At 42.5% G+C, this 25,523-nt stretch overlaps 3 protein-coding genes across 7 annotated transcripts in view; 2 read left to right on the plus strand and 1 right to left on the minus strand.

Annotated features, from left to right (window-relative positions):
• Positions 1–9,903, plus strand: part of borcs8 (BLOC-1 related complex subunit 8) — a 16,395-nt gene extending 6,492 nt beyond the window's left edge. Inside the window, exons 4-6 of one of the 5 annotated variants that reach the window (XM_070435143.1) lie at positions 6,756–6,863; positions 7,225–7,320; positions 8,702–9,903. In XM_070435143.1, coding sequence (XP_070291244.1) covers positions 6,756–6,863; positions 7,225–7,294 — 178 coding nt within the window. In that variant the 3' untranslated portion in view covers positions 7,295–7,320; positions 8,702–9,903. Of the gene's footprint in view, positions 1–6,755; positions 6,864–7,224; positions 7,321–8,692 lie in introns of all 5 variants that reach the window. The other 4 variants (XM_023971306.2, XM_023971307.2, XM_023971309.2 and 1 more) reach the window with 4 other exon arrangements.
• LOC111952529 (transmembrane protein 221) lies at positions 7,429–10,980 on the minus strand. Its single transcript, XM_023971312.2, has 3 exons — positions 10,345–10,980; positions 9,706–9,791; positions 7,429–8,492 (listed from the first exon to the last, which is right to left on the minus strand). Exons 1-3 carry the CDS (start codon positions 10,635–10,637, stop codon positions 7,966–7,968), a joined length of 906 nt encoding a protein of 301 aa, XP_023827080.1. The 5' UTR covers positions 10,638–10,980; the 3' UTR covers positions 7,429–7,965.
• Positions 10,981–20,731: 9,751 nt separating this feature from the next.
• LOC111952319 (myocyte-specific enhancer factor 2B) overlaps positions 20,732–25,523 on the plus strand; it is a 26,310-nt gene continuing 21,518 nt past the window's right edge. Inside the window, exon 1 of the mRNA XM_023970892.2 lies at positions 20,732–20,953. The gene's annotated coding sequence lies outside the window, so the exon portion shown is untranslated. The remainder of the gene's footprint in view (positions 20,954–25,523) is intronic.

Genomic DNA, 25,523 nt, shown 5'->3' on the forward strand with positions numbered 1-25,523 from the left:
TACTCAACAAGGCAGGCAATACGCTTGACCTCATCTTTACTAGATGCTGTTCTTCCACTAATCTCATTGCAACTCCCCTCCAAGTCTCGACCACTACCTTGTATCCTTTTCCCTCTCGCTCTCATCCAACACTTCCCACACTGCCCCTACTCGGATGGTATCGCGCCGTCCCAACCTTCGCTCTCTCTCCCCCGCTACTCTCTCCCCCGCTACTCTCTCCTCTTCCATCCTATCATCTCTTCCTCTGCTCAAACCTTCTCCAACCTATCTCCTGATTCTGCCTCCTCAACCCTCCCTCCTCCCCTTTCTGCATCCTTTGACTCTCTATGTCCCCTATCCTCCAGGCCGGCTCGGTCCTCCCCTCCTGCTCCGTGGCTCGACGACTCATTGCGAGCTCACAGAACAGGGCTCCGGGCAGCCGAGCGGAAATGGAGGAAAACTCGCCTCCCTGCGGACCTGGCATCCTTTCACTCCTCCTCTCTACATTCTCCTCTTCTGTCTCTGCTGCTAAAGCCAATTTCTACCACTCTAAATTCCAAGCATCTGCCTCTAACCCTAGGAAGCTCTTTGCCACCTTCTCCTCCCTCCTGAATCCTCCTCCCCCTTCTCCCCCTCCTCCCTCTCTGCTGATGACTTCGTCAACCATTTTGAAAAGAACGGTCGACGACATCCGATCCTCGTTTGCTAAGTCAAACGACCACTGGTTCTGCTCACACTGCCCTACCCTGTGCTTTGACCTCTTTCTCCCCTCTCTCCAGATGAAATCTCGCGTCTTGTGACGGCCGGCCGCCCAACAACCTGCCCGCTTACCCTATCCCTCCTCTCTTCTCCAGACCATTTCCGGAGACCTTCTCCTTACCTCACCTCGCTCATCAACTCATCCTTGACCGCTGGCTACGTCCCTTCCGTCTTCAAGAGAGCGAGAGTTGCACCCTTCTGAAAAAACCTACACTCGATCCCTCCGATGTCAACAAACTACAGACCAGTATCCCTTCTTTCTTTTCTCTCCAAAACTCTTGAACGTGCCGTCTTGGCCAGCTCTCCTGCTATCTCTCTCAGAATGACCTTCTTGATCCAAATCAGTCAGGTTTCAAGACTAGTCATTACAACTGAGACTGCTCTTCTCTGTGTCACGGAGGCGCTCCGCACTGCTAAAGCTAACTCTCTCTCCTCTGCTCTCATCCTTCTAGACCTATCGGCTGCCTTTGATACTGTGAACCATCAGATCCTCCTCTCCACCCTCTCCGAGCTGGGCATCTCCCGGCGCGGCCCACGCTTGGATTGCGTCCTACCTGACAGGCTCCTACCAGGTGGCGTGGCGAGAATCTGTCTCCGCACCACGTGCTCTCAACCACTGGTGTCCCCCAGGGTCTGTTCTAGGCCCTCTCCTATTCTCGCTATACACCAAGTCACTTGGCTCTGTCATATCCTCACATGGTCTTCTCCTATCATTGCTATGCAGTACGACACACAATTAATCTTCTCCTTTCCCCCCTCTGATAACCAGTGGTTGAATCGCATCTCTGCATGGTTCTGGCAGACATATCAGTGTGGATGACGGAATCACCACCTCAAGCTGAACCTCGGCAAGACGGAGCTGCTCTTCCTCCCGGGGAAGGAACTTCCCGTTCCATGATCTCGCCATCAACGGTTGACAACTCCATTGTGTCCTCCTCCCAGAGTGCTAAGAACCTTGGCGTGATCCTGGACAACACCCTGTCGTTCTCAACTAACATCAAGGCGGTGACCCGTTCCTGTAGGTTCATGCTCTACAACATTCGCAGAGTACGACCCTGCCTTCACGCAGGAAGCGGCGCAGGTCCTAATCCAGGCACTTGTCATCTTCCCGTCTGGATTACTGCAATACGCTTTGGGGGCTCCCTGCCTGTGCCATTAAACCCCTACAACTCATCCAGAACGCCGCAGCCCGTCTGGTGTTCAACTTTCCCAAGTTCTCTCACGTCACCCCGCTCCTCCGCTCTCTCCACTGGCTTCCAGTTGAAGCTCGCATCCGTTACAAGACCATGGTGCTTGCCTACGGAGCTGTGAGGGAACGGCACCTCCGTACCTTCAGGCTCTGATCAGGCCCTACACCCAAACAAGGGCACTGCGTTCATCCACCTCTGGCCTGCTCGCCTCCCTACCTCTGAGGAGTACAGTTCCCGCTCAGCCCAGTCAAAACTGTTCGCTGCTCTGGCACCCCAATGGTGGAACAAAACTCCCTCACGACGCCAGGTCAGCGGAGTCAATCACCACCTTCGAGACACCTGAAACCCCACCTCTTTAAGGAATACCTAGGATAGGATAAAGTAATCCTTCTAACCCCCCCCCCCCCCTTAAAAGAGTTAGATGCACTATTGTAAAGTGGTTGTTCCACTGGATATCATAAGGTGAATGCACCAATTTGTAAGTCGCTCTGATAAGAGCATCTGCTAAATGACTTAAATGTAATGTAAATGTAAATGTAATTGATACACACCTTTTATGGTTCCACACGGCCATATCTCCATGTTACTGCGTATGTATACGAAAGATAGAGGGTCCAGCTGTGCTAATTAGCTATCTAGCATGCTCCAAACACCAGTTTGTTAAAGGAAGAAGGCTACCAAAAACATGTCACTGAAAAAATACTGTTGGCTGCAACTGTAATAAAGCCAGTTAAAACAGTGTAGAGCACATATGTCAGAGTCAAGGCCCGCGGGCCACATCCGGCCCGCGAGAAGGTTTTTTACGGCCCCTGGGATGATCTTGATTTATATATTAGAACCGGCCCGCAGACCGCAGCAAGCCGGCAGCCCGCAGATCTTTTACACGCACCAATACTACATTTCCCACAATGCAACGGTGACGCACCGAGCAGTAGGCTGCTTCATTTCAATATTTATTGGCACAGCAGTCGTCAGCATCACAGTAAATTAACTTTCAGATACCCATCAAAAATGGCAAAACGGAAGGTGGACACTGAGAACCGGGGGGTTTCAAACAAGGTGGGAGTCGGAGTATATGTTCACGGAGGTAGCTGGAAAACCTGTGTGTCTTCTGTGTGGAGAAAGTTGTGGCGGTACTGAAAGAGTATAATTCTGAGACGACATCTTGTGAGTAGGGGGGGAAGGTGAGAGGGTGAGGTCAAAAGAGGAGAGGAGTGGAAAGAAGGAGGCAGAGAGGAATGAGTCAAAGGTAGACGTGGGGAGGTTAAAGTCACCCAGAACTGTGAGAGGTGATCAATTAAAGTATTTCTCGCTGATATGAAAGATAAGGTCCTTATGCTTCCAAATCCGTACTGTAAGTGATGTGTGTTAATGTTCAGACCAAGCGTCGGGTGTCTTAACAAAACTCCCCCGTACAGAAAACGCCTTCGTCCAATGACTTATGTGTAATTTTAATAGAACTGTGAGTCAACCCCCTTTTGGGTTCTCAGCTGGTATGGACCACAGCTGGCTCCATGTGAACTACAATTCTGACACTTTGTTTTAACGAATAGAAATGTTAATAATCCTCGCTTGTGATACGGTTTTAGAAACCTTTGGAACTTTCAGACCAATGAGAGAGAATATTTCAAATACAAAAAAAATACACTTACTGTACGCATTTTAGCAAAGTTGCGCCTGGCTGTAACAAAGCCTGTTCTTACGTGGGTCCGACGCATAACGAAAAAGACATTACAGACAAAAGACTTTACAATTGACATTCATTTAAAAACAACATGTAGTGTGTGTGTGTGCATCTATCAGTTACACATACATATCAGTACATACACACAAGTAGGTCACATGGGGGAGAGGTGTTGTGCCGTGATACCAGGTTTGCTGTTCAGTTGTGCTATATAAGATGGAAGGGAGTTCCATGCACTCATGGCTCTGTATAATACTGTATGTTTCCTTGAATTTGTTTTGGACCTGGGGACTGTGAAAAGACCCCTGGTGGCATGTCTGGTGGGGAAACTGTGTGTACCAGTCCTGTGTGTAAGTTGACTATGCAAACAATTTGGAATTTTCAACATATTAATGTTTGTTATAAAAACAAGAAGTGACGCGCTCTTTCCTCAACTCTTAGCCAAGAGAGCATGAATAGTATTAATATTAGACCTCTGATTACAAAGAGGAGCAAGACGTGACACTCTGTTCTGGGCCAGCTGCAGCTTAACTAGGTCTTTCTTTGCAGGACTTCACCATATAACTGGACAATAATCAAGATAAGATCAAACTAGAGCCTGCAGGACTTGCTTTTTGGAGTGTGGTGTAAAAAAAGCAGAGCATCTCTTTTATTACGGACAAACCTCTCCCCATCTTTACAACCATTTAATCTATGTTTTGACCTTGACAGTTTACAATCTAAGGTAACACTAAGTAATTTAGTCTCAACTTGTTCAACAGCCACACCATTCATTACCAGATTCAGCTGAGGTCTAAAACTTGGGGAATGATTTGTACCAAATACAGTGCTTTTAGTTTTAATGTTCAGGACCAGGCCACCCATTCCAAAACAGACTGCAACTAATGTTTTCAGTGACTTCATTAGCTGTGGTTGCTGATGTGTATGTGGTTGAATCATCAGCATACATGGACACACATGCTTTGTTTAATGCCAGTGGCAGGTCACTGGTAAAAATAGAAAATAGTAGAGGGCCTAAACGCAGGTCGATGTATTGCAATCCGGATGTTTACTCATGAACGAAGGCAGGTGCACAAGACGGAAGTACATGCACGCGATGCATGCATACTAACAGGTGTTTACAGTTGAAGTCAGAAGTTTATATACACTTTAGCCAAATACATTTTAACTCAGCTTTTCACAATTCCTGACATTTAATCCTAGTAAAAATTGGTTAGGATCACCATTATATTTTAAGAATGTGAAATGTCAGAATAATAGTAGAGTGATTTTATTTCAGCTTTTATTTCTTTCATCACATTCCCAGTGGGTCAGAAGTTTACATGCATTCAATTAGTATTTGGTAGCATTGCCTTTAAATTGTTTCACTTGGGTCAAGCGTTTCGGGTAGCCTTCCACAAGCTTCCCACAATAAGTTGGGTGAATTTTGGCCCATTCCTCCTGACAGAGCTGGTGTAACTGAGTCAGGTTTGTAGGCCTCCATGCTCGCACACGCTTTCTCAGTTCTGCCCACACATTTTCTATAGGATTGAGGTCAGGGCTTTGTAATGGCCACTCCAATACCTTGACTTTGTTGTCGTTAAGACATTTTGCCACAACTTTGGAAGTATGCTTGGGTTCATTGTCCATTTGGAAGACCCATTTGCGACCAAGTTTTAACTTCCTGACTGATGTCTTGAGATGTTGCTTCAATATATCCACATAATTTTTCTGCCTCATGATGCCATATATTTTGTGAAGTGCACCAGTCCCTCCTGCAGCAAAGCACCCCCACAACATGATGCTGCCACTCCCGTGCTTCACGGTTGGGATGGTGTTCTTCGGCTTGCAAGCCTCCCCCTTTTTCCTCAACATAACAATGGTCATTATGGCCAAACAGTTCTATTTTTGTTTCATCAGACCTGAGGACATTTCTCCAAAAAGTACGATCTTTGTTCCCATGTGCAGTTGCAAACCGTAGTCTGGCTTTTTTATGGCGATTTTGGAGCAGTGGCTTCTTCTTTGCTGAGCGGCCTTTCAGGTTATGTCAATATAGGACTCGTTTTACTGTGGATATAGATACTTTTGTACCTATTTCCTCCAATATCTTCACACGGTTCTTTGCTGTTGTTCTGGGATTGATTTGCACTTTTTTGCACCAAAGTATATTAAGCTCTAGGAGACAGAACGAGTCTCCTTCCTGAGCGGTATGATGGCTGCGTGGTCCCATGGTGTTCATACTTGCGTACTATTGTTTGTACAGATGAACGTGGTCTACAATTATTTCTGAGGTCTTGGCTGATTTCTTTTGATTTTCCCATGATGTCAAGCAGAGGCACTGAGTTTGAAGGTAGGCCTTGAAATACATCCACAGGTACATCTCCAATTGACTCAAATGATGTCAATTAGCCTAGCAGAAGCTTCTAAAGCCATGACATCATTTTCTGGAATTTTCCAAGCTAAAGGCACAGTCAACTTAGTGTATGTAAACTTTTGACCCACTGGAATTGTGAAACAGTAATTATAAGTGAAATGATCTGTCTGTAAACAAATGTTAGAAAAATGAGTTGTGTCATGCACAAAGTAGATGTCCTAACCGACTTGCCAAAACCTTAGTTTGTTAACAAGAAATTTGTGGAGTGGTTGAAAAACAAGTTTTAATGACTCCAACCTAAGTGTATGTAAACTTCCGGCTTCAACTGTACATGGTTTTGCACATGTGCCAGGTGATATACATTTCAGTACCGGTGCTCTAAAAAGTTGGGGAAACAATACTTTTCTGTGGATATTTTGTTTAAAATGTTGAGCAGCTGAAGGACCAACCACACAGACAACCGGTAGAGTAAGTTCAAATGTCATTTATTCAACATTCTGGCTTGTCATGAAACTCTCTACGATTTTGCAGTGCTTTCTTTCAGACTGTATACCAAGAATTGGTATAAAAGTCAGATTTATTAGGTAAGTGTTACTCAACACAGCCAGGTGCATCGGGCAGTGCCAGGACATTTCCCTCACAAGGCTAAAGGGGGCATCCAATGACCCAATGTAATGCGATGGAATTGGAGTCATGGTCTAAAGTCTACTTTTTAGGATTTTAATTATATTGAAAACATTGATCGGCAATTCAATGTTGTATTTGTTAACACACATATTTTTATTTCCAGTGCAGTGAAAAGCATGACAAACAGCAGCCTGTACTTCAAAAGCATCGATGGCCTCCTTCGTCAAGCCATCAGCATGAAGGAACAGATCAGCACCTCCCAGGGGCGCAGGTAAGAGGCAGTAAACATCCAATTCCTCTCACTTTGGCTCTGGGAAACCATAATAACACTGTGTCCTTGACACCGTAACAACACTGTATCCTTCATTTGTCTGATTGCCCACAACCCACTCATCACTACTGAGGAGAAAAAACACAATCTCCCTGCTCAAGGGTGGAGTTGATGAGGCTTATAAACTCCTTTTGAGTGAAAGTCAAGGTAACTTTTTCATAGACGTGGGCCACCATTTCTTGTTTGTAGTTATTTTCCTTTGCAATCATCATCATCCTCCTTTCTTTGCATTATTTTATTTGCCATTTTTGTCTCTGTTCTGTTTTCTTAATTATTTCCCTCCATTGGCACATGCATGCAGCGCACATGAAGCGACCCCCTCTCCCATTCCCCCTGCCACTCCACCACATCCCCCATCCACTTCCTCCTGACCTCTGGAAGACACTGTCCAAGGTTAGTCGTTCCTCAGGCATCACACTCAAAGCTATACTTGGCCTCAAGGACTTCTAGGCACTCTCTTGACTTTCAAGTAAGTGCACTAGAATGAACCTGAATGTGCTAATACTGGTTTACTTAAACTGTTCCACTTTATTTTTACCACAGAGTGTTTTGTAACAACATACTCACGCCTTTATTCAAAGTTATGAAATATGTTTGTTTTACAGTATGCAGACTAAACAGTTTTGGCAATATATTTCAAAGACCACCTACGAAACACTTGAAAATATAAAGCATTTCTCTGCCACTCGTTAAATTGTATAATCACGTAGCAACTATAGCATTAGCTATAAGTTACTAACATTTTCCATTGGAATACCAGTAAGTAAACATTCTAGAGAGGGTTTAATAATGATGGTTTCTGTGTAAAAAGTCAATACAAAGGCAATAAGGGAACGAGATGTTAGGAAAGGTGTATTAAAATGACAGTTTCACTGTATGTCTGTATTGAAATGTACAGTAATAGTATTAGTGGTGCTTGGATAATGAAGGGATAGCTCAGAGCTTTTAAATAGCTTCAGCTATTTTCTATCCATACTGTATTCTTCGGAACGTTTGATGGTTAGGTAGGAATGTACGAACTGCTAAGACTTTGCAGGTCAGGTCACACCAGAGTAGAGTCTTTACTGGAGGCTCCTGACTTGCGGGCCAGCACGCTCCGCATCTCATTGTTAATGCCATTCCAGGGCTTAGATGGAGACTGCAGCAACTCTGTTGACAGGGTCCTGTGCATTCTAGAACCACTCCCACCACTACTGTAGCCCTCCTTGTCACTCTTGTGGCTCTGAGGGCTGTGGGATGGGGAGTACTGATGCTGGTGATGCTGCTTAGGGTCGGTGCAGGGAGGAGGGTAGGACAAATGCCGGTGGAGTTGGGAGTTGTTGCGGTGCCTCCTGGGTTTTTCCCCATCTTGGAGCTTGCCTTGCCGGGTGGCAGGGGTGCTCCCACCGTGCTGGTTCTGGTACAGGGTGTCAGTGTGTTCCCCACCGCGGTCGTGTTGGGCGGTACGGGCGGCTTTGACCAGGGAGTGAATCACGATCATCAGCAGAATCAGGATGCCCGAGGCCAGTACGCATGCGCTGGCGATGCCTGTCTCTACCTCAAACACCAGCAGCATGTAGATGGACATAGCTGCAGCAGAGAGGGAGGGATAGAGAGAGAAAGATAAACAGATGAGAGGGTGATGGACACAGTGCCAGGTACAGAAAGATGAGTCTATACACTGTAAGAAAGATCCATTTTTCTCCCTGGGGTGAATAACTCTAAATAATGTAGTGCATTTCCACGGTTGTGTTTTTGTGACCTATTTTACTATATTGGACATCTCTCAGCAGGAGAAGAACCACAGACCCAAGAGTGCTGAAGGAAGGAGGAGAGAAACACAGCTCTGGGATATGATGATGACGACGACATTGTGGCATTGCAGTGAGGCTCTGGCTAAGTTCCCTCTGAAAGGGAGCTGTGGGGTCAGGAAGTCATTCACCCTACCATCACAATGTTGCACTGCCCCCACCGCCTCAACAAGGGACTCAATGGAATGGAAAGCCAGCAGCTTTGCTTTGCCAGGACTTGCATTAACACACTTCCGAAAATGAACGTCAAAGACGTCATTGTTTTGGGCCTTGTGTATCAATCAATTGGAGGGACTCTGAAAGTAGTGACTTTTGCCTCTGCTGCAAATGAACTGGAATATATCTGTAGGAATCTAAATGAAGTTTTCCTTTCTAGGGTCACAACTATTTGGTAGAAGCTGTTAATTGATTAGCCGTTGGTCTAAACGTATGTAATGTCTGATAATTTAGCTAAAGCAGATTCATTTAAGTGATTGCACATGAGGTTCATTTGTATTTATTGTGGAACCCCATTAGCTGCTGCCAAGGCAACAGCTACACCTCTTGGGGTCCAGCAAAAATGAATGCAGTAATATATAGGAATATAATTTTAAACATTAAAATAAATGTTACAACAGATTTCACAATATATTAACTGTCTCTCTGCAGGCCACTACTCTAATGCAACACACTATCCAGGTGTGTGTGTGTATGTACCCGTATGTGTGTGTAGTGTACCTGTGTGTGTACATATGTACCCATGTGTGTGACCCTTCAGTCCTCACTGTTCCAGAAGGTGTATTTGTCTTTTTGAGTTACTTGATGTGGAATAGAGTTATGTGGGCTAACTACTGTGTACATAACGCTACCAAATATGTAGCAGTTTGTTACTTTTGATTTTGCCAATGAGTTTGAGGTGACAAGTGTTAAGACCCGCTGGATGCAGATTGCTTTAGTCCACAATATGTTCTGGTCATTAACTAGGCCTTACTGTTATTTGTTGTTGGTCTTACCTGCAAAGTATACTGAAACCCCAAGGCAAAATAGTCCGATGGTCACATGTCGGACAGCTCGGCTATCCAATAGGAACCAGTCTGCTCTGTGGGAGGAAATTAAGCAAATGCAATCAGTGACATGATCATGCTATTTGTGGAAAGTGCTAAATTACGTATTATGTATTTTGACCTAAATAAATAAATTCAAGGTTGGAATTAGGCCTTCTGTCCATAATTGTTCTATCATGTGGGATACTTTTCTGCTCAAAATAGATTTTTAAACAGAATTCTTTGTCATTACTTACACTGGAGTGCACAGAAGCTAAATGAGAGTAAATGTATAAGCCAAAGTGGGAAAGAGCAGGGCCACTGAGCCCAGGGGCCTTGTGCACTGGGTGCATAATGAGGAAATGCTATTGTTTGTCCAGGATTCATACCGAGTTTAGAGATAGGGGTTGGTCAGTGAAGTAGCCTCAGCACACACTGAAAGTTATGAATTTATAAGAATGTAGTATTATTTTAATTTCTATCAATGTCAAACATTAATATAGGCTAATTAAAGCACATTATTCAACCAAATAAACTACTGGTGTATCAGTGATAAATGTTAGCCTACAACAAATAACATCCTAAGTATAGGTGTGTTGATGGATTTACCTTTCCGTATCATCTTCTCTGCATATCTCGGTTGTAAAGTAGCTGTGCAGAAGGCAGACCACGACAGAGCTCAAATTGAGCGTGAGAGACAGAGCAGAAAGCACTGTAGACACTGGCATCAGCACTGCCCAAACATTAGTTGGCACGATGGAGATGGTGGGGGGAGATTCCTTCACAGCAATCTGTTGTGTTTCTAAATGGAAAATCAGATTGACCGATAGCAGAGACATAATCCCTGATAGGATCCCTAATAAAGCAAGGACCATCAAAGACTGCTGGCTGTAAACCGTCATATTTGGGTAATAAATCACGGACTGACGTCGACGCACTTGTCTTGGAAAAAGTTATCGCGGTGGGAATCCACTTTATCCTCCGGATCCTTCTTGCGATCCTCTTTTCCAAAGGCTTCAATCTAACATAAAATGTAGTTTTAAGTGTAGAAAAATGTTTTGAAATGGTAAGAAACCTGTGATTGAGAGTCCGATCATGGAATTAGAGTGTTATTTGCGTGTTGTGCGCGAGCACCCACTCCCCCAGCCGAGCATGTGATGTTCTTTAAATCCCCAGATTAGAAACTTCGCAACAACAATGGACTTTTCACTTGGATTCTCCGGAACAATGCGTTGGTGTGCTTGTCCGAAGCAGTCCACAGCCGGGGGGAAACTATACAAATTTATACAAGTTAGAAACTATTCACTTTCCTTTCCAAAACATGAATTACCCCGGCATGAAGGCATTTTGGGAATGTTAACACAATTGCAGTAGTGCGCATTGAATTTAAACCTCAAATACATTTTACATATGAAGAAACCATGCTCCAGAAAACAAATATTTTTATTTGTATATTATGTTGGTTTTTATTTATGTTGGGTTGACTAGGCCACCGTCATATTTTTGGTGCAGACATGCTATTAAAATGAATAAGGATCCATCAAGATACATTCTTTAGTTCTCAATAGCTCTTTAATTAGGCATTGTCTATTTAATGAATCAATAGTAGTCTCCTGAAAATAATCAAACTAAAAGTGTCTACATTAGTTATTGTTTCGCTTATCATGCACGAGCGTCTTAAATTGCCAAAAGATGACGCAATGCCATCAGCTGGCGATTGTGCAACGCCCCAAGTGTTCCTGGGAATTTTAAATGGAGTGTCCTGCCCTCTCATTCATTCTCCCCGAAATCTCCCTCTTTGAATCCAATTAACTTTTCAGTGGTTGCCTTGGAAACAAACAATGTTTACCCAGAGAGCGCACTGCTGTTGCTCTGTTGATTTGAGGCTACTCCCCTGTGCATTCACTTACCCACCTTTCATGTTTTGCTTCTTTAGGAAACGTAATTCATTTCACCATTGACCTGTTATTGTACACTGAATCAAAATATAAATGCAACATGTAAAGTATTGATTTCATGAGCTGAAATAAAATATCCTAGAAATGTTCCATACTGCACAAAAATATTATTTCTCTCAAATGTTGTGCACAAATTTGTTTACATCCCTGTTAGTGAGCATTACTCCTTTGCCAAGATAATTCATCCACCTGACAGGTGTGGCATATCAAGAAGCTGATTAAACAGCATGATCATTACACAGGTGCACCTTTTGCAGTTTTGTTACAACACAATGCCACAGATCTCTTAAGTTTTGAGGTAGCATGCAATTGGCATGCTGACTGCAGGAATGTCCACCAGAGATATTGGCAGATAATTTAATGTTAATTTCTCTACCATAAGCCGCCTCCAATGTCGTTTAAGCCCAACCGGCCTCACAACCACAGACCACATGCCAGCCAGCCCAGGACCTCCACATCTGGCTTTTTCATCTGCGGGATAATCTAAGACCAGCCACCCGGACAGTTGATGAAACTGTGGGTTTTCACAACCAAAGAATTTCTGCACAAACTGTCAGAAGCCGTCTCAGGGTAGCTCATCTGCGTAGTCGTCATCCTCACCAGGGTCTTGACCTGACTGCAGTTCGGCGTCTTAACAACCTCAGTGGGCAAATTCTCACCTTCGATGGCCGCTGGCACGCTGGAGAAGTGTGCTCTTCAAGGATGAATCCCGTTTTCAACTGTACCGGGTAGATGTGAGCGAGTGATTTGAGCATGTTTGGGATGCTCTGAATTGACATGTATGACAGTGTATTCCAGTTCCAGCCAATATCCAGCAACTTCGCAAAGCCATTGAAGAGGAGTGGGACAACATTCCACAAGCCACAATCAACAGCCTGGTCAACTCTATGCGAAGGAGATATGTCACGCTGCATGAGGGAAATGGTGGTCACGCCAGATACTGACTGGTTTTCTGATCCACGCCCCTACCTTTTTTTTAAGGTATCTGTGCCCAACAGATGCATATCTGTATTCACAGTCATGTGAAATCCATAGATTAGGGCCTAATGGATTTATTTAAATTGACTGATTTCTGTATATGAACTGTAATTGTTGCATGTTGTGTTTATACTTTTGTTCAGTTTACAGTATATTGAATTTCAGAAAATACTCGATTGACAGTGAATGTGTCCTATTGGTGATCATTGGGACCTCCATGGATTGCACCACTTAACAAAATGTTATGTTATGCCTACAGTTTGATTAATTAATATTCCTACTATTTCTTTCCATCATCCATATTTAGACTATGGCTATGCCTCCATTTTCTGAAGTTACTTTAATTACATGGATACCTCCCTAGTATACAAATAGAATACCTTTTTGATTTCATGCAAACAAACATGGTTGTATTTTATCCGTTCTGAAGTGTATAGCACATGTTAAAACCCTACAACAACAAAAGTTCCAAGAAAACCAAAGCTTAATCAGGTATACTTTTATATATGTGTATGTACTGATGCTGATCTCTAGTAATAAGAGGTAAGGGAAATGTTATCTGCATGTGACTATCTTAAAGACAGCAGGACACCTGTAGTGCAGCTAAAGCTGTTCTGATGGAGATAAGCTTGCAGCTATAAAAGTACACACAACGAAGAATTGCTCTCACATATGCACACTGACCATGAAGTCTATTTCTGAATTTGACAGCCTTACCACACATACTAAAATGGCAGCCGCTGATGTTGTCGAAAGCAGAAGTGAGCAGTTTCAGGAAAACAAAAAATAAGTCTAAATGTGAACTCTTTCCAAAGGCTCCTTCATCTGACTTAGAATACACTCTCTTCATGTGATTCATAAGGGGAAACATACTTTGGTCACAACACTGCAGTCTGGCCTCAGAGGCATGCAAAATATATTTTACTTATTTCTGAACACCTCCAAGATGTATGATACCTACTAATGGTCTAGTTTAGGGAGGTTGGTCAGCGAGGATGGGTGGGTGAAATCCGCAACAGTCTAGCAATCCAAAGGTTGCATGTTTGAGTGGTGTCAGGGACAACTGTAGCATTTTAGCTAACCCTGATTCTAAACTTAACCCAATTCACCAAACCTGCTACGTAAATTCATCTAACCATTGTCTTTTTAGTTCTCCTAACCTTTGTCTTTAGTTTCCCTAACCTCCAATGTAAATTCTCCCCCTAATTCTCTTATGTTGTTAGAGCGCAAGAAGCAACCTGGTCTCAGATAAAGACGTGCAATACTATACGTCATCCAAGTCGTATGCTATTGGACAACCGTGTAAGATGTATGATACTATACATGCATTAATTCACATGATAATGTCGACCATTATTCCATTTATAAAGTAACTGAATGTAACATAACAGATCTCCTCTGCCCTGTGTTTGAACCTAAACCTCCATAATGAATAACTTTTAGACAAAAGGTCAACACAGCTTCTATGATTCTTAGCAGGTGGTTTACTCTTTTATTTAAAGGTGATGGTGTTGTGTGTTTTCTCCACTGATTGGGTGAATCCAGCTGCACACAGGGATGTAGCCTATCGCCAGGGTGGAAGCGGCCTTCTGGGATATTGCTAACACTTGCATCATGAAAGGCCTCCTTGGAGATCATTGTGGGTGTGTGTGTCTCTGTGATTGTTCGATGTTAATAACACTTGTCCTTAAATACTTTTTAGGAGTGTCCAAAGCAATGTGCCACCTCCCAAAATAGTCAAGAATAGTGTAGCTCACATAAATGATTGAGTAATTACCTCTAAATATACAGTATCTATTAAGATAGTATGTGGACTAACTTTTGACATCTTTGAAGTGACAAATGCATGCTATATATAATAAACCATGACAGTACTATGTTTGGCCTAAGGGATGTGGCTAGATTATTGAAGAGTAATAAGCCTTGATTAGCTGTGTGAGTTCAATAAAACTGTGAAAAATTTATTGTAGATCTAACAAAAGCAAGCACAACCAATGTAAGTAATACTAGCTGGAAAAGTATGCAGTGAGATTCAATGCAGATTGTGAGAAAGTGAGACATTAAGGACAGAGGTATTGGATATTGGATGCTCTTATTGCCAGTCTATACACTCACCCATTGAACTTAACCTAAATATAAACAGTAGGAGGCAAAGGGTGATCTAAGTTACCTATCAAATCGTTTTGAGTGCAGTAGTGTACCTCTCTTTGGAGCATTTTATTATATTTTTTGTAATTTTATCCACCACTATCCACTTCTGTTCTTAGGCTGTATTATTGACATCATTCATTTTGAATTACCTTTTTACTGACACACAGCTAATGTAAGTGAGTTAGCAAGCAAGTCAGCAAATAGGGAGCTCCTAGAATTTGCCGTGGGCCAAAATGAAAGGATTATTTCACTTTTCTTCATGTAAAGAAAATAGGTAATTTTTATCCACAATCCAACTTGAGTTGAACTCTTGTCATACCAATGGTAGGCCTTCATTAGAACATCTCCGACCAATAAAATGTTGTTTTGAAAACCCAATACAGTGAACAGAAATATATGTCTTCTCTGTGGTTTATCTATGTTTTCTTCAGAACAAGGCACAAAAAGTATACTAGTAGCATATCTATGAACGACACAGACCAAGACCGGGCCTACAGTGTTGTTTAGGATTGGCATGGGTCCTCAGATCTTCAAAAAGTTCTATAGTTGCACCATCGAGAGCATCTTGACTGGCTGCATCACCGCTTGGAATGGCAACTGCTTGGCATTCGACCGCTAGGTACTACAGAGGGTAGTGCATACGGCCCAGACAGTACATCACTGACGCCGAGCTCCCTGCTATCCAAGACCTCTATGCCTGGTGGTGTCAGAGGAAGGTCCAAAAACTGTCAAAAACCCCAGCCACCCTAGACACAGACTATTCTCTCTGCTACTGCACGGCAAGCAGTACCAATACACCAAGTCTGGAAGCAAACAGGACCCTGAACAGCTTCTACCCCGAAGCCATAAGACTTTTAAACAAGACTGATAAATAGCTCATCAAATGGCTACCCGGACCACCTTCATTGACCCTTTTTTCACTAACTCTCTTGCACTGACTCTATACAAACACTGGACTCTACCCACACACTCACACATACTTACACTGACACCCCGACACACACATACTGTACACACACTACACACGCCCACACAAAATACTCAAATGTCAAAGTGGAATTTTTGGGGGAACATTTATTTTATTTTTTTATATGAAAAGTAAAACAGTAATAAATCTTGATTAGATAAGTATTCAACCCTCTGAGTCGATACATGTTAGAATCATCTTTGGCAGTGATTACAGCTGTGTCTTTCTGGGAAAAACTCTCCAGTCCTTAACGATTCCAAGCATTCCCATAACATGATGCAGCCACCACCACAATGCTTGAAAATATGGAGTGTGTGAAATGGCATGTTACTTGGTGCAACACCAGCCTAAGCTGTTAATATGCAACTTTAATAAAGCGTGAACTCATGAATATTATTATTTACAATACAAAAATGTTGTGAAGTTGAAACGTAACTGTATATTACAGTAACAAAGGACGACAGTTAAATCCTGTGTGATAAGTGTTTGCAAAGTTAGGTATATCGTGCACAATAGATAGATTCTTAATCAATTACAGTGTCCAGGTCTAGCATCTCTCTGTCACACTTGCATCACCAAACTTTTGTCAGAGAAATTGCTTTATATCATTGCATCATTTGGTATGGCCATCAATAGCTTGAGTAAAATGGAATAAGTGTCCAACAATTTTAAAGGGGAACTACACCTGCTGATTTTGCCTCATTTTTTGGCTTGCTCCTCAAGACATGCTGGCGGCCATGACAGAAGCAAAACGTGAGTTGGCTTGGGGGTATGTGGGTGTTTCTTGGGTGTGTCCTTGCCACCACCAAGCCAAGCCCATCTGTCAGAACCTTGCCCGCAGCTGTTTCCCAGCCGATACAGTTACTGTGCCTATCTGCATTTTGTCTGGCGGTAATCAGGCTACCTTGGCAAACATGTCAGAGTTGGTAAACCTTCGTAAACATCTTCCTGTGTGGTGTCCTGTATACAACAGGAGATCCCTGATCCTGGTACAGAATACACAGTGTTTCTCCCACCTCATATTGACTGATACTATTCAATTCAATAATTTAAAAAAGACAATACAAATAAAAGTTGTGTCTAGTAACATTTTAATGTACAGTCGTGGCCAAAAGTTTTCAGAATGACACAAATATTAATTTCCACAAAGTTTGCTGCCTCAGTGTCTTTAGATGTTTTTGTCAGATGTTACTATGGAATACTGAAGTATAATTACAACCATTTCATAAGTGTCAAAGGCTTTTATTGACAATTACATGAAGTTGATGCAAAGAGTCAATATTTGCAGTGTTGAACCTTCTTTTTCAAGACTTCTGCAATCCGCCCTGGCATGCTGTCAATTAACTTCTGGGCCACATCCTGACTGATGGCAGCCCATTCTTGCATAATCAATGCTTGGAGTTTGTCAGAATTTGTGGGTTTTTGTTTGTCCACCCGCCTCTTGAGGATTGACCACAAGTTCTCAATGGGATTAAGGTCTGGGGAGTTTCCTGGCCATGGACCCAAAATATCGATGTTTTGTTCCCCAAGCCACTTAGTTATCCCTTTTGGCTTATGGCAAAGTGCTCCATCAAGCTGTAAAAGGCATTGTTCGTCACCAAACTGTTCCTGGATGGTTGGGAGAAGTTGCTCTCGGAGGATGTGTTGGTACCATTCTTTATTCATGGCTGTGTTCTTAGGCAAAATTGTGAGTGAGCTGAGAAGCAACCCCACACATGAATGGTCTCAGGATGCTTTACTGTTGGCATGACACAGGACTGATGGTAGCACTCACCTTGTCTTCTCCGGACAAGCTTTTTTCTGGATGCCCCAAACAATCGGAAAGGGGATTCATCAGAGAAAATGACTCTACCCCAGTCCTCAGCAGTCCAATCCCTGTACCTTTTGCAGAATATCAGTCTGTCCTTGATGTTTTTTCTGGAGAGAAGTGGCTTCTTTGCTGCCCTTCTTGACACCAGGCCATCTTCCAAAAGTCTTCGCCTCACTGTGCGTGCAGATGCACTCACACCTGCCTGCAGCCATTCCTGAGCAAGCTCTGTACTGGTGGTGCCCCGATCCCGCAGCTGAATCAMCWKTAGGAGACGGTCYTGGCRCTTGCTGGACTTTCTYGGGCGCCCTGAAGCCTTCTTCACAACAATTGAACCGCTCTCCTTGAAGTTCTTGATGATCCGATAAATGGTTGATTTAGGTGCAATCTTACTGGCAGCAATATCCTTGCCTGTGAAGCCCTTTTTGTGCAAAGCAATGATGACGGCATCTGTTTTGCTTGCAGGTAACCTTGGTTGACAGAGGAAGAACAATGATTCCAAGCACCACCCTCCTTTTGAAGCTTCCAGTCTGTTATTCGAACTCAATCAGCATGACAGAGTGATCTCCAGCCTTGTCATCGTCAACACTCACACCTGTGTTAACAAGAGAATCACTGACATGATATCAGCTGGTCCTTTTGTGGCAGGGCTGAAATGCAGTGGAAATGTTTTTGGGGGATTCAGTTCATTTGCATGGCAAAGAGGGAATTTCCAATTAATTGCAATTCATCTGATCACTCTTCATAAAATTCTGGAGTATATGCTAATTGCCATCATACTAACTGATGCAGCAGACTTAGTGAAAATTTATATTTGTGTTTTTCTCAAAACTTTTGGCCACGACTGTAGAGTGCCAAGTCTCTCTCCATTCAGAGACATCAGTATCAAGCCTGTCTGTCAGTCTGGACTTCATCACCAACCTAATTGCTGCGTTCACCTTTCTATTTCACTTCAGATATCATAAAATGGAAGTGAAATATAATGGTGATGTCACGATCGTCTTTAGGTGAATGAGTGGACCAAGGCGCAGCAAACCGACGAACGTGAAGCTATACAAACTAAGTGCTAACATGCAACATAGACATAGACAATTACCCACAACCTACCTAATGCCTATGGCTGCCTTAAATATGGCTCCCAATCAGAGACAACGATAGACAGCTGTCTCTGATTGAGAACCAATCCAGGCAACCATAGACTTACCTAAACACCTACACTGAACACAACCCCATGAACTCTACAAAACCCCCTATACAATACAAACACCCTAGACTAGACAAAAAACACACAAACATCCCCCATGTCACACCCTGACCTAAAATAATAAAGAAAACAAAGATAACTAAGGCCAGGGCGTGACAGGTGAACACGGTGATCAGGCTGGTTCCATCAGACCAGGTTATGCCCTGGATTTTATATGCATCTAAGAAGTAGAAAATAAGCAACAAATGATGTCAGTTTACATAAATTATGTTTCACAATTGGGTTATCAAAGTAATGAAGTGGGTTAACTTCTGTATTTGTACAAATGATGAGCCTGTGAAAGCTGTTGCTGCTGACTGGTGAAGGCTGCTGGCCAGATACAGCCAACATGTGGCTGACTATTTCATTCATAGGAGTGCTCACAGCGAAGGCTCACAGCGAAGGCATGATGCTGATTAGGGCCCCCTTGCTGGTCTTCTCTATGCTGCATGTTCGGCTGCAAACTGGACATCTCTCGAACAACTGCAGCAGGCAATCTTATGAGGTGGTGTTGACTGGAAGGGCCTGTGACAGGATTATATAATAGACAGCCAAGTGGTAAATTGCATTTTGTTCTAAAGAAAGGACAAAGCTTTTTGCTAATGCACTTCACAACCAAAATTACTCTACTGGTTGTATCTGCTTGGCTGGGGAATTAGCCAACTAGTTTATCAAGCAAGGTATTTTTGAATACAACTTTTGACTACAACTTTTCACATAACACACATTACCTGTCATTGTTGATGAAGCCGCTGTGTCATCAGGGAAGTAACTCGGGTCACTATTAGAGGCCTCATGATGGCGTATCCTTTTCATAGGAGTCGAGGGGGACTGGCAACAACATAGGAGGTGTAACAAGGGTACTTGTGTCGCATGAACCACTCATTCTGAGGTCTTGCCTGACAAACTGTGAAAATAGCAAGTGAACAGTGAATGGAATTATTTTTGGAGGTTGCTAAACTATTGCAATCATATTGCTGGACATGTTATGATACCCACCTTTGTATATTTAAAACCAAATACTTTTCGACTTTTACTCATGTTGTTTTTTATTGGGTGACTTTCACTTTTACTTGAGTAATTTTCCATGAAGATATCTTTACTTTTACTCAAGAATGACAATTGGGTACTTTTTCCACCACTGGTCCTTTGGCAGGGCATGCAACCCAGTTAGCTCTGCATCCTGCTGGAAGCATGCATGGTCAATCAGTATAGGGCTTTCAGTCTAAAACGGCCATGATCCTTTGAACGCATTGGAGGCGATGAAACAAAGGAGCCCCATTCAATGAAGGGAAGCGAAGTGGGCTGAGAGGCGATTTGCAGGAGGAGTTTGGCATATGACATATTTGTAATCCAACCCCAACCTTAATTTAGGCCTACTTGTGACGCACTGAGACTGACTTTATGACCAAAATTATCCTATTTACACTTTTTAGTACATTTTGACATTAGAATACATGTTTCTGACTCATTTTGATGCCACATGGGCCGTTTTCAAAATGATTAGTTGGGTTTTAGGGCCAGTCGCTCTTTAATCTCATAAAACATTTTCCTAATTTATTCCCATGTGTTATAATATAACATGTCCATGTCTTGTCATGTACAGTAATGTGTATGATGAAAATATCACATCTAACAATAACAWAAAAACTAAGAAGCAAGCATGTCATATTGACACAAACTATTTGGAGCATCAGTTGTGACAGCCTTCATTGAATTGTAGCCTAGTTCTGTAGTCTCTCGTCAACTGAAATGTTGGCTAGCGGAGGCGGATGAGTGTATCAGCGCTAAGCCAATGGGCACAGCCGAGGGGCGGTATACATGGTAATTTACAAATGGGCTGCAGCCAGCTGTTGCTGCCGGAGATGTGCGCGCGGTTGGAAGGAGCGCTCCTGAATCRTCATCCTCGAGCATCAAGTGGACACCTCTAGCCACGGAACTGCGTATTCTATTCACTTCAACGAGGCCGAAGAGCTCTTGAATAATTTTGAGACAGGAAACAAACTAGTAATATACTCTGCTGTCGTAATTTCTCAGTAAATACCGGGTCAAACGCAGAGCCTACAGTAAAGAAAAAGGGAAAAACGTGACACTGGAGAAACATCAAAGAATAGGTGAGCTGAGCGCATACCTTTGTTGTTTTCCTCTGTCAAAACAACATTTAACACAGTTACTCTCCGAGTTGCCTAAAATACATTTTATATTCTGAGGATACTGTAAGTTATTGCATAGTCACATGCTATTACTATGTAAGTAACTTAGATAGATACTTAGGAATGCCTAACTCTGGGACAGGGCTATTATTAACCGAGTATTTTTGAATGACGTAAGCAATTCAGTCATTATTTGGCAGTCTTATTTATTATTAGCAACAACACACGCAGGCCTCACAGCTGTATTTATAGTGCTGTTGCCCAGTTGTATAATTATGTAAGACTGTCATGTGCCTGMTTATGCTGTGCTTGACACAGAATTTCACTTGATACATTTAATGGGCAATCACCAGTAGGTCTGTTTTTATTGATGGTTTCCTCTTGGTGAAAAGAGATAGTTATAACTCCCTGATAGGATTAAATATATGATTTTTCTAAATGTTAGCAAGAAGCTAATAGTAGTGTTCAAGCAGTTGAAAAGTGAGATTTCATCCAATGAAGCAAGTAATGGAAAAAGTAGACCTAGGCTAATGCTTGCATGATAAATAGTAATACATGTTCATTCTATAGCTGTATCCCACTGAGTCATACCTCAGTCAGATCATATTTGTGTGAGAATTGAAGATGAAAGGAAAGGGATAGCAAGATGTATGCATATTTACAGTTGTGGAACATATAATGCGCCAAGTATACCCAACAAGACATGAAACTTTCAGCTAATTTATCTACACATCATAATAATGACTGACAAATATAACATTTATAGTGTGCATAAATAATGGATATTTGGGGTGAGGGGTGTATTGTGTTTGTTGTTATTTCATTCCCATTGCATGTACAACATTTTGTTAAGTAATGCACATGTTATGGTGCATTTTTAAATGCTAGAGAACATTTATACACTGTTTTTTGTAAGCACTACATCTATTTTAGATGATGCCAGTGGCTTAGTGGGTGTAAATGATACTGTCACAATAGGGAGGCAGGCTTTTCTATCCTGATGGAAAGATTCTCTGTGCTGCAAATATGTTCAGTGGAATCTGGTCCAGTGGCTGTTTAAATTCATTTTCTTTATGCTTACACTTTAATCTCATTCAGCTTTGCAAAAATCTTAACTTGCATCAAAGCATTGCTAACAGAGAATGTGCAAACAGCAATAGAAAGGCACACATTATGTGGTTAGGATCCATAAAGAAAAACATGTATTCAAAGTAGAATATTTAAGAATCAACCGTTTTCTGTAAAATACTGAAATATTTCCAATGCTCAATTGCAAGAAATATGTGTTTATTGCGTACTGAACAGTTAAAATTATTTGCATGACTTGACAACCTCTGTGTTTGTTATTCTTGTGGTCAAGTTGATTTTCCATGGACAGCAATATGTTTGTTCTGAAAGAGAGCATCTTTGACCTCTTGGTTTCATAATAAAACCACAAAACTTGGTCACTCAGTATTGAACCTGTTGACCCTTGTGCAGTCATCATGAGTACCTCACTGTCTCTCTCTGACGTTTTCTAAGCTGAGAAATGACAGTATAGTCTTGACATGACACTATGGTCTCTATGGTCATCAAAAATCCCAAAAGCCAGTCCAGAAAAATCAGTTGTCCTACCCATAGTGTGTTTCTATTCTGTCTCAATCCAAAATATCTAGGAAATTGAATTATCTCCTGTTAAAATTAGCCAAATATTTCCAGCCAGGGAGTGATTGAATGTAACGAAGCGTATGAACTGTCTGACCCTGCTATATCACTAAATTTTAAATACACATGGGGTAAAATGTTAAATCAGTCTCACAAATTTATACTGTATAAAATATATCTTTATCCCAGATTTCATGCAAACCTTAATGTGTGATACATAAATGTGTGATACACACAATAAATTAAGTGTTAACTTCATGCCTCACAAGTATTTTTTTAAATTTCTAATTTTTATAGTTGAGGTTTGTTGATAATTGTGTAGAGTCAATAAATGTTTGCGTCGGCATGGTTGCCTTGGCTTAGGGGCTTTATGTATTGGGTTATGCAAATAGGATTTCTGCCTTCTATTTTGAGACCTGGTTTCTCATCTTGCCATTGAGCTGAAATGACTGGCAGAAGCATCAACAACTAATACTGAAAAAATGTGTTGGGCTTTGGCCTGGTCAGGTGCCATATGCTCTGCTTGTATGCTTATTTCCAGCTAATATTGTATGGTAGTTGAATCATACTGTAACCTAAATCTATGCTTCTCTATTCAAAGTTATCAGCCTAAAAGGGTAAATATATGGTTATTGCAAAGAGTAAACATTAGCACAAAACATATTTATTTTTAATGGAATGTGCATGACACAGTTATTATCGTCGTGTAAAGATACAGTAAGTATCAGTGTTCATGAGTAAGTTCCCATTTAACATTCACTGGAATTAACATTCAGTGTGTTAGTGAGAAGTAACGCCTCTGTATCAAGTCCCCCACTCATGAAGTAGTGCTACAGCGTTGACTGGTAATGACACAACAGTTTGTTGTTGGTGTTCACCCCGTGTTGTCTCAGTGAGACACTCAGCAATTAGTCTGTCCCTGTCTCCAGGGACTGCAGGGTGTCTTTGGGAGAGAGAGCCTGACTGTGTTAGAGGCCTGCTCTGTTAGTGTGTAATGGTCTCGTTTCCACTGTCTGGCCTCTGGGAAGATGTCAGAGGAAGCTGCTCTCGGTCCCTAGGAGCTGTAGACCCTGTATGCGTGCAATTATTGCACTATTCCCTCAGAACAGCCTCAATTCATCGGGGCATGGACTCTACAAGGTGTCGAAACTGTTCCACGGGGATGCTGGCCCATGTTGACTCCAATGCTTCCCATAGTTGTGTGTAGTTGGCTGGATGTCCTTTGGGTGGTGGACCATTCTTGATACACACAGGAAACTGTTGAGCATGAAAAATCCAGCTGCGTTGCAGTTCTTGACACAAACCGGTGTGTCTGGCACCCACTACCATACCCCATTCAAAGACACATATTTTGTCTTGCCCATTCACCCTCTGAATGGCACATATACACAATCCATGTCTCAATTGTCTCAAGGCTTACAAATCCTTTTTTAACCTGTCTTCTCCCCTTCATCTACACTGATTGAAGTGGATTTAACAAGTGACATCAATACATTTACATTTACATTTACATTTAAGTCATTTAGCAGACGCTCTTATCCAGAGCGACTTACAAATTGGTGCATTCACCTTATGATATCCAGTGGAACAACAGTCCACACCAAACACCCAGCAGTTGAGGTCAAACAAACAACCCAGCAGTTGAGTCAACCAAACAACCCAGCAAGTTGGGTCAACCAAACAACCCAGCAGTTGAGTCAACCAGACAACCCAGCAGTTGGTCAACCAAACAACCCAGCAGTTGGGTCAACCAAACACACCCAGCAGTTGAGTCAACCAAACAACCCAGCAGTTGGGTCAACCAAACAACCCAGCAGTTGGGTCAACCAAACAACCCAGCAGTTGAGTCAACCAAACAACCCAGCAGTTGGGTCAACCAAACAACCCAGCAGTTGGGTCAACCAAACAACCAGCATTTTTTTTTGGAGTGTAGCAGGCCTACATTTTCTTCTGCAGAAGATAGTATCTCACCTCAAATGTAAATTAAGAGAATAGAGGGAAGTGGGAGATCTGAGCTAAAGAGAAGCCAGAGATCTTTATCACATAGGGGTTTACAGAAAGTTCCTTTCTCTCAGATATAACTTCTCACCACAGACAACACCCCCTCTCACACAGCCAGGCAAATATAGCATTTACCTCCCTAAACGGTGAGGACTTGGCCTTCTCAGAGTGGTTTCGAATGTTTCTCAAACCACTACAGCCAGTAAACCCGCACACGCCTAATGTCACCTAATTCTGGATAATGCAGTCTGTATGACAACTGCCGCTAAGGTCTCAAAAAGGCTAAAAACAGCCAAGGAGGACAGCAATGTAGCTGTCAGCAAGAGTTTCACTGTCTGTAAAAATCATTAGTGTTGATGAGAATATACATTTGGCTGCCTTGGGAACTAATGACCACATTTATGGTCTTAATTTCCGATGACACTATACATACACTTTTTTACACTCCAGAGATCCTGGTATCTACGACCAAGACCAGCTAAGATCCTTTATTTTTGATACTGTGAACCATCAGATCCTCCTCTCCACCCTCTCCGAGCTGGGCATCTCCGGCGCGGCCCACGCTTGGATTGCGTCCTACCTGACAGGTCGCTCCTACCAGGTGGCGTGGCGGAATCTGTCTCCGCACCACGTGCTCTCACCACTGGTGTCCCCCAGGGCTCTGTTCTAGGCCCTCTCCTATTCTCGCTATACACCAAGTCACTTGGCTCTGTCATATCCTCACATGGTCTCTCCTATCATTGCTATGCAGACGACACACAATTAATCTTCTCCTTTCCCCCTCTGATAACCAGGTGGTGAATCGCATCTCTGCATGTCTGGCAGACATATCAGTGTGGATGACGGATCACACCTCAAGCTGAACCTCGGCAAGACGGAGCTGCTC

Source organism: Salvelinus sp. IW2-2015, linkage group LG26, assembly GCF_002910315.2.
Source record: "Salvelinus sp. IW2-2015 linkage group LG26, ASM291031v2, whole genome shotgun sequence".
Lineage (NCBI taxonomy): Eukaryota > Metazoa > Chordata > Actinopteri > Salmoniformes > Salmonidae > Salvelinus > Salvelinus sp. IW2-2015.

Bases quoted from the DNA above. Each gene is read 5' to 3' on its own strand.
- LOC111952529 (XM_023971312.2), bottom strand. From the start codon at position 10,637: ATGACGGTTTACAGCCAGCAGTCTTTGATGGTCCTTGCTTTATTAGGG. The intron at 9,792-10,344 runs GTAAATCCATCA...TTCCTCCCACAG, and splicing joins AGAGAAGATGATACGGAAAG to AGCAGACTGGTTCCTATTGG. The intron at 8,493-9,705 runs GTAAGACCAACA...TCTCTGCTGCAG, and splicing joins GGTTTCAGTATACTTTGCAG to CTATGTCCATCTACATGCTG.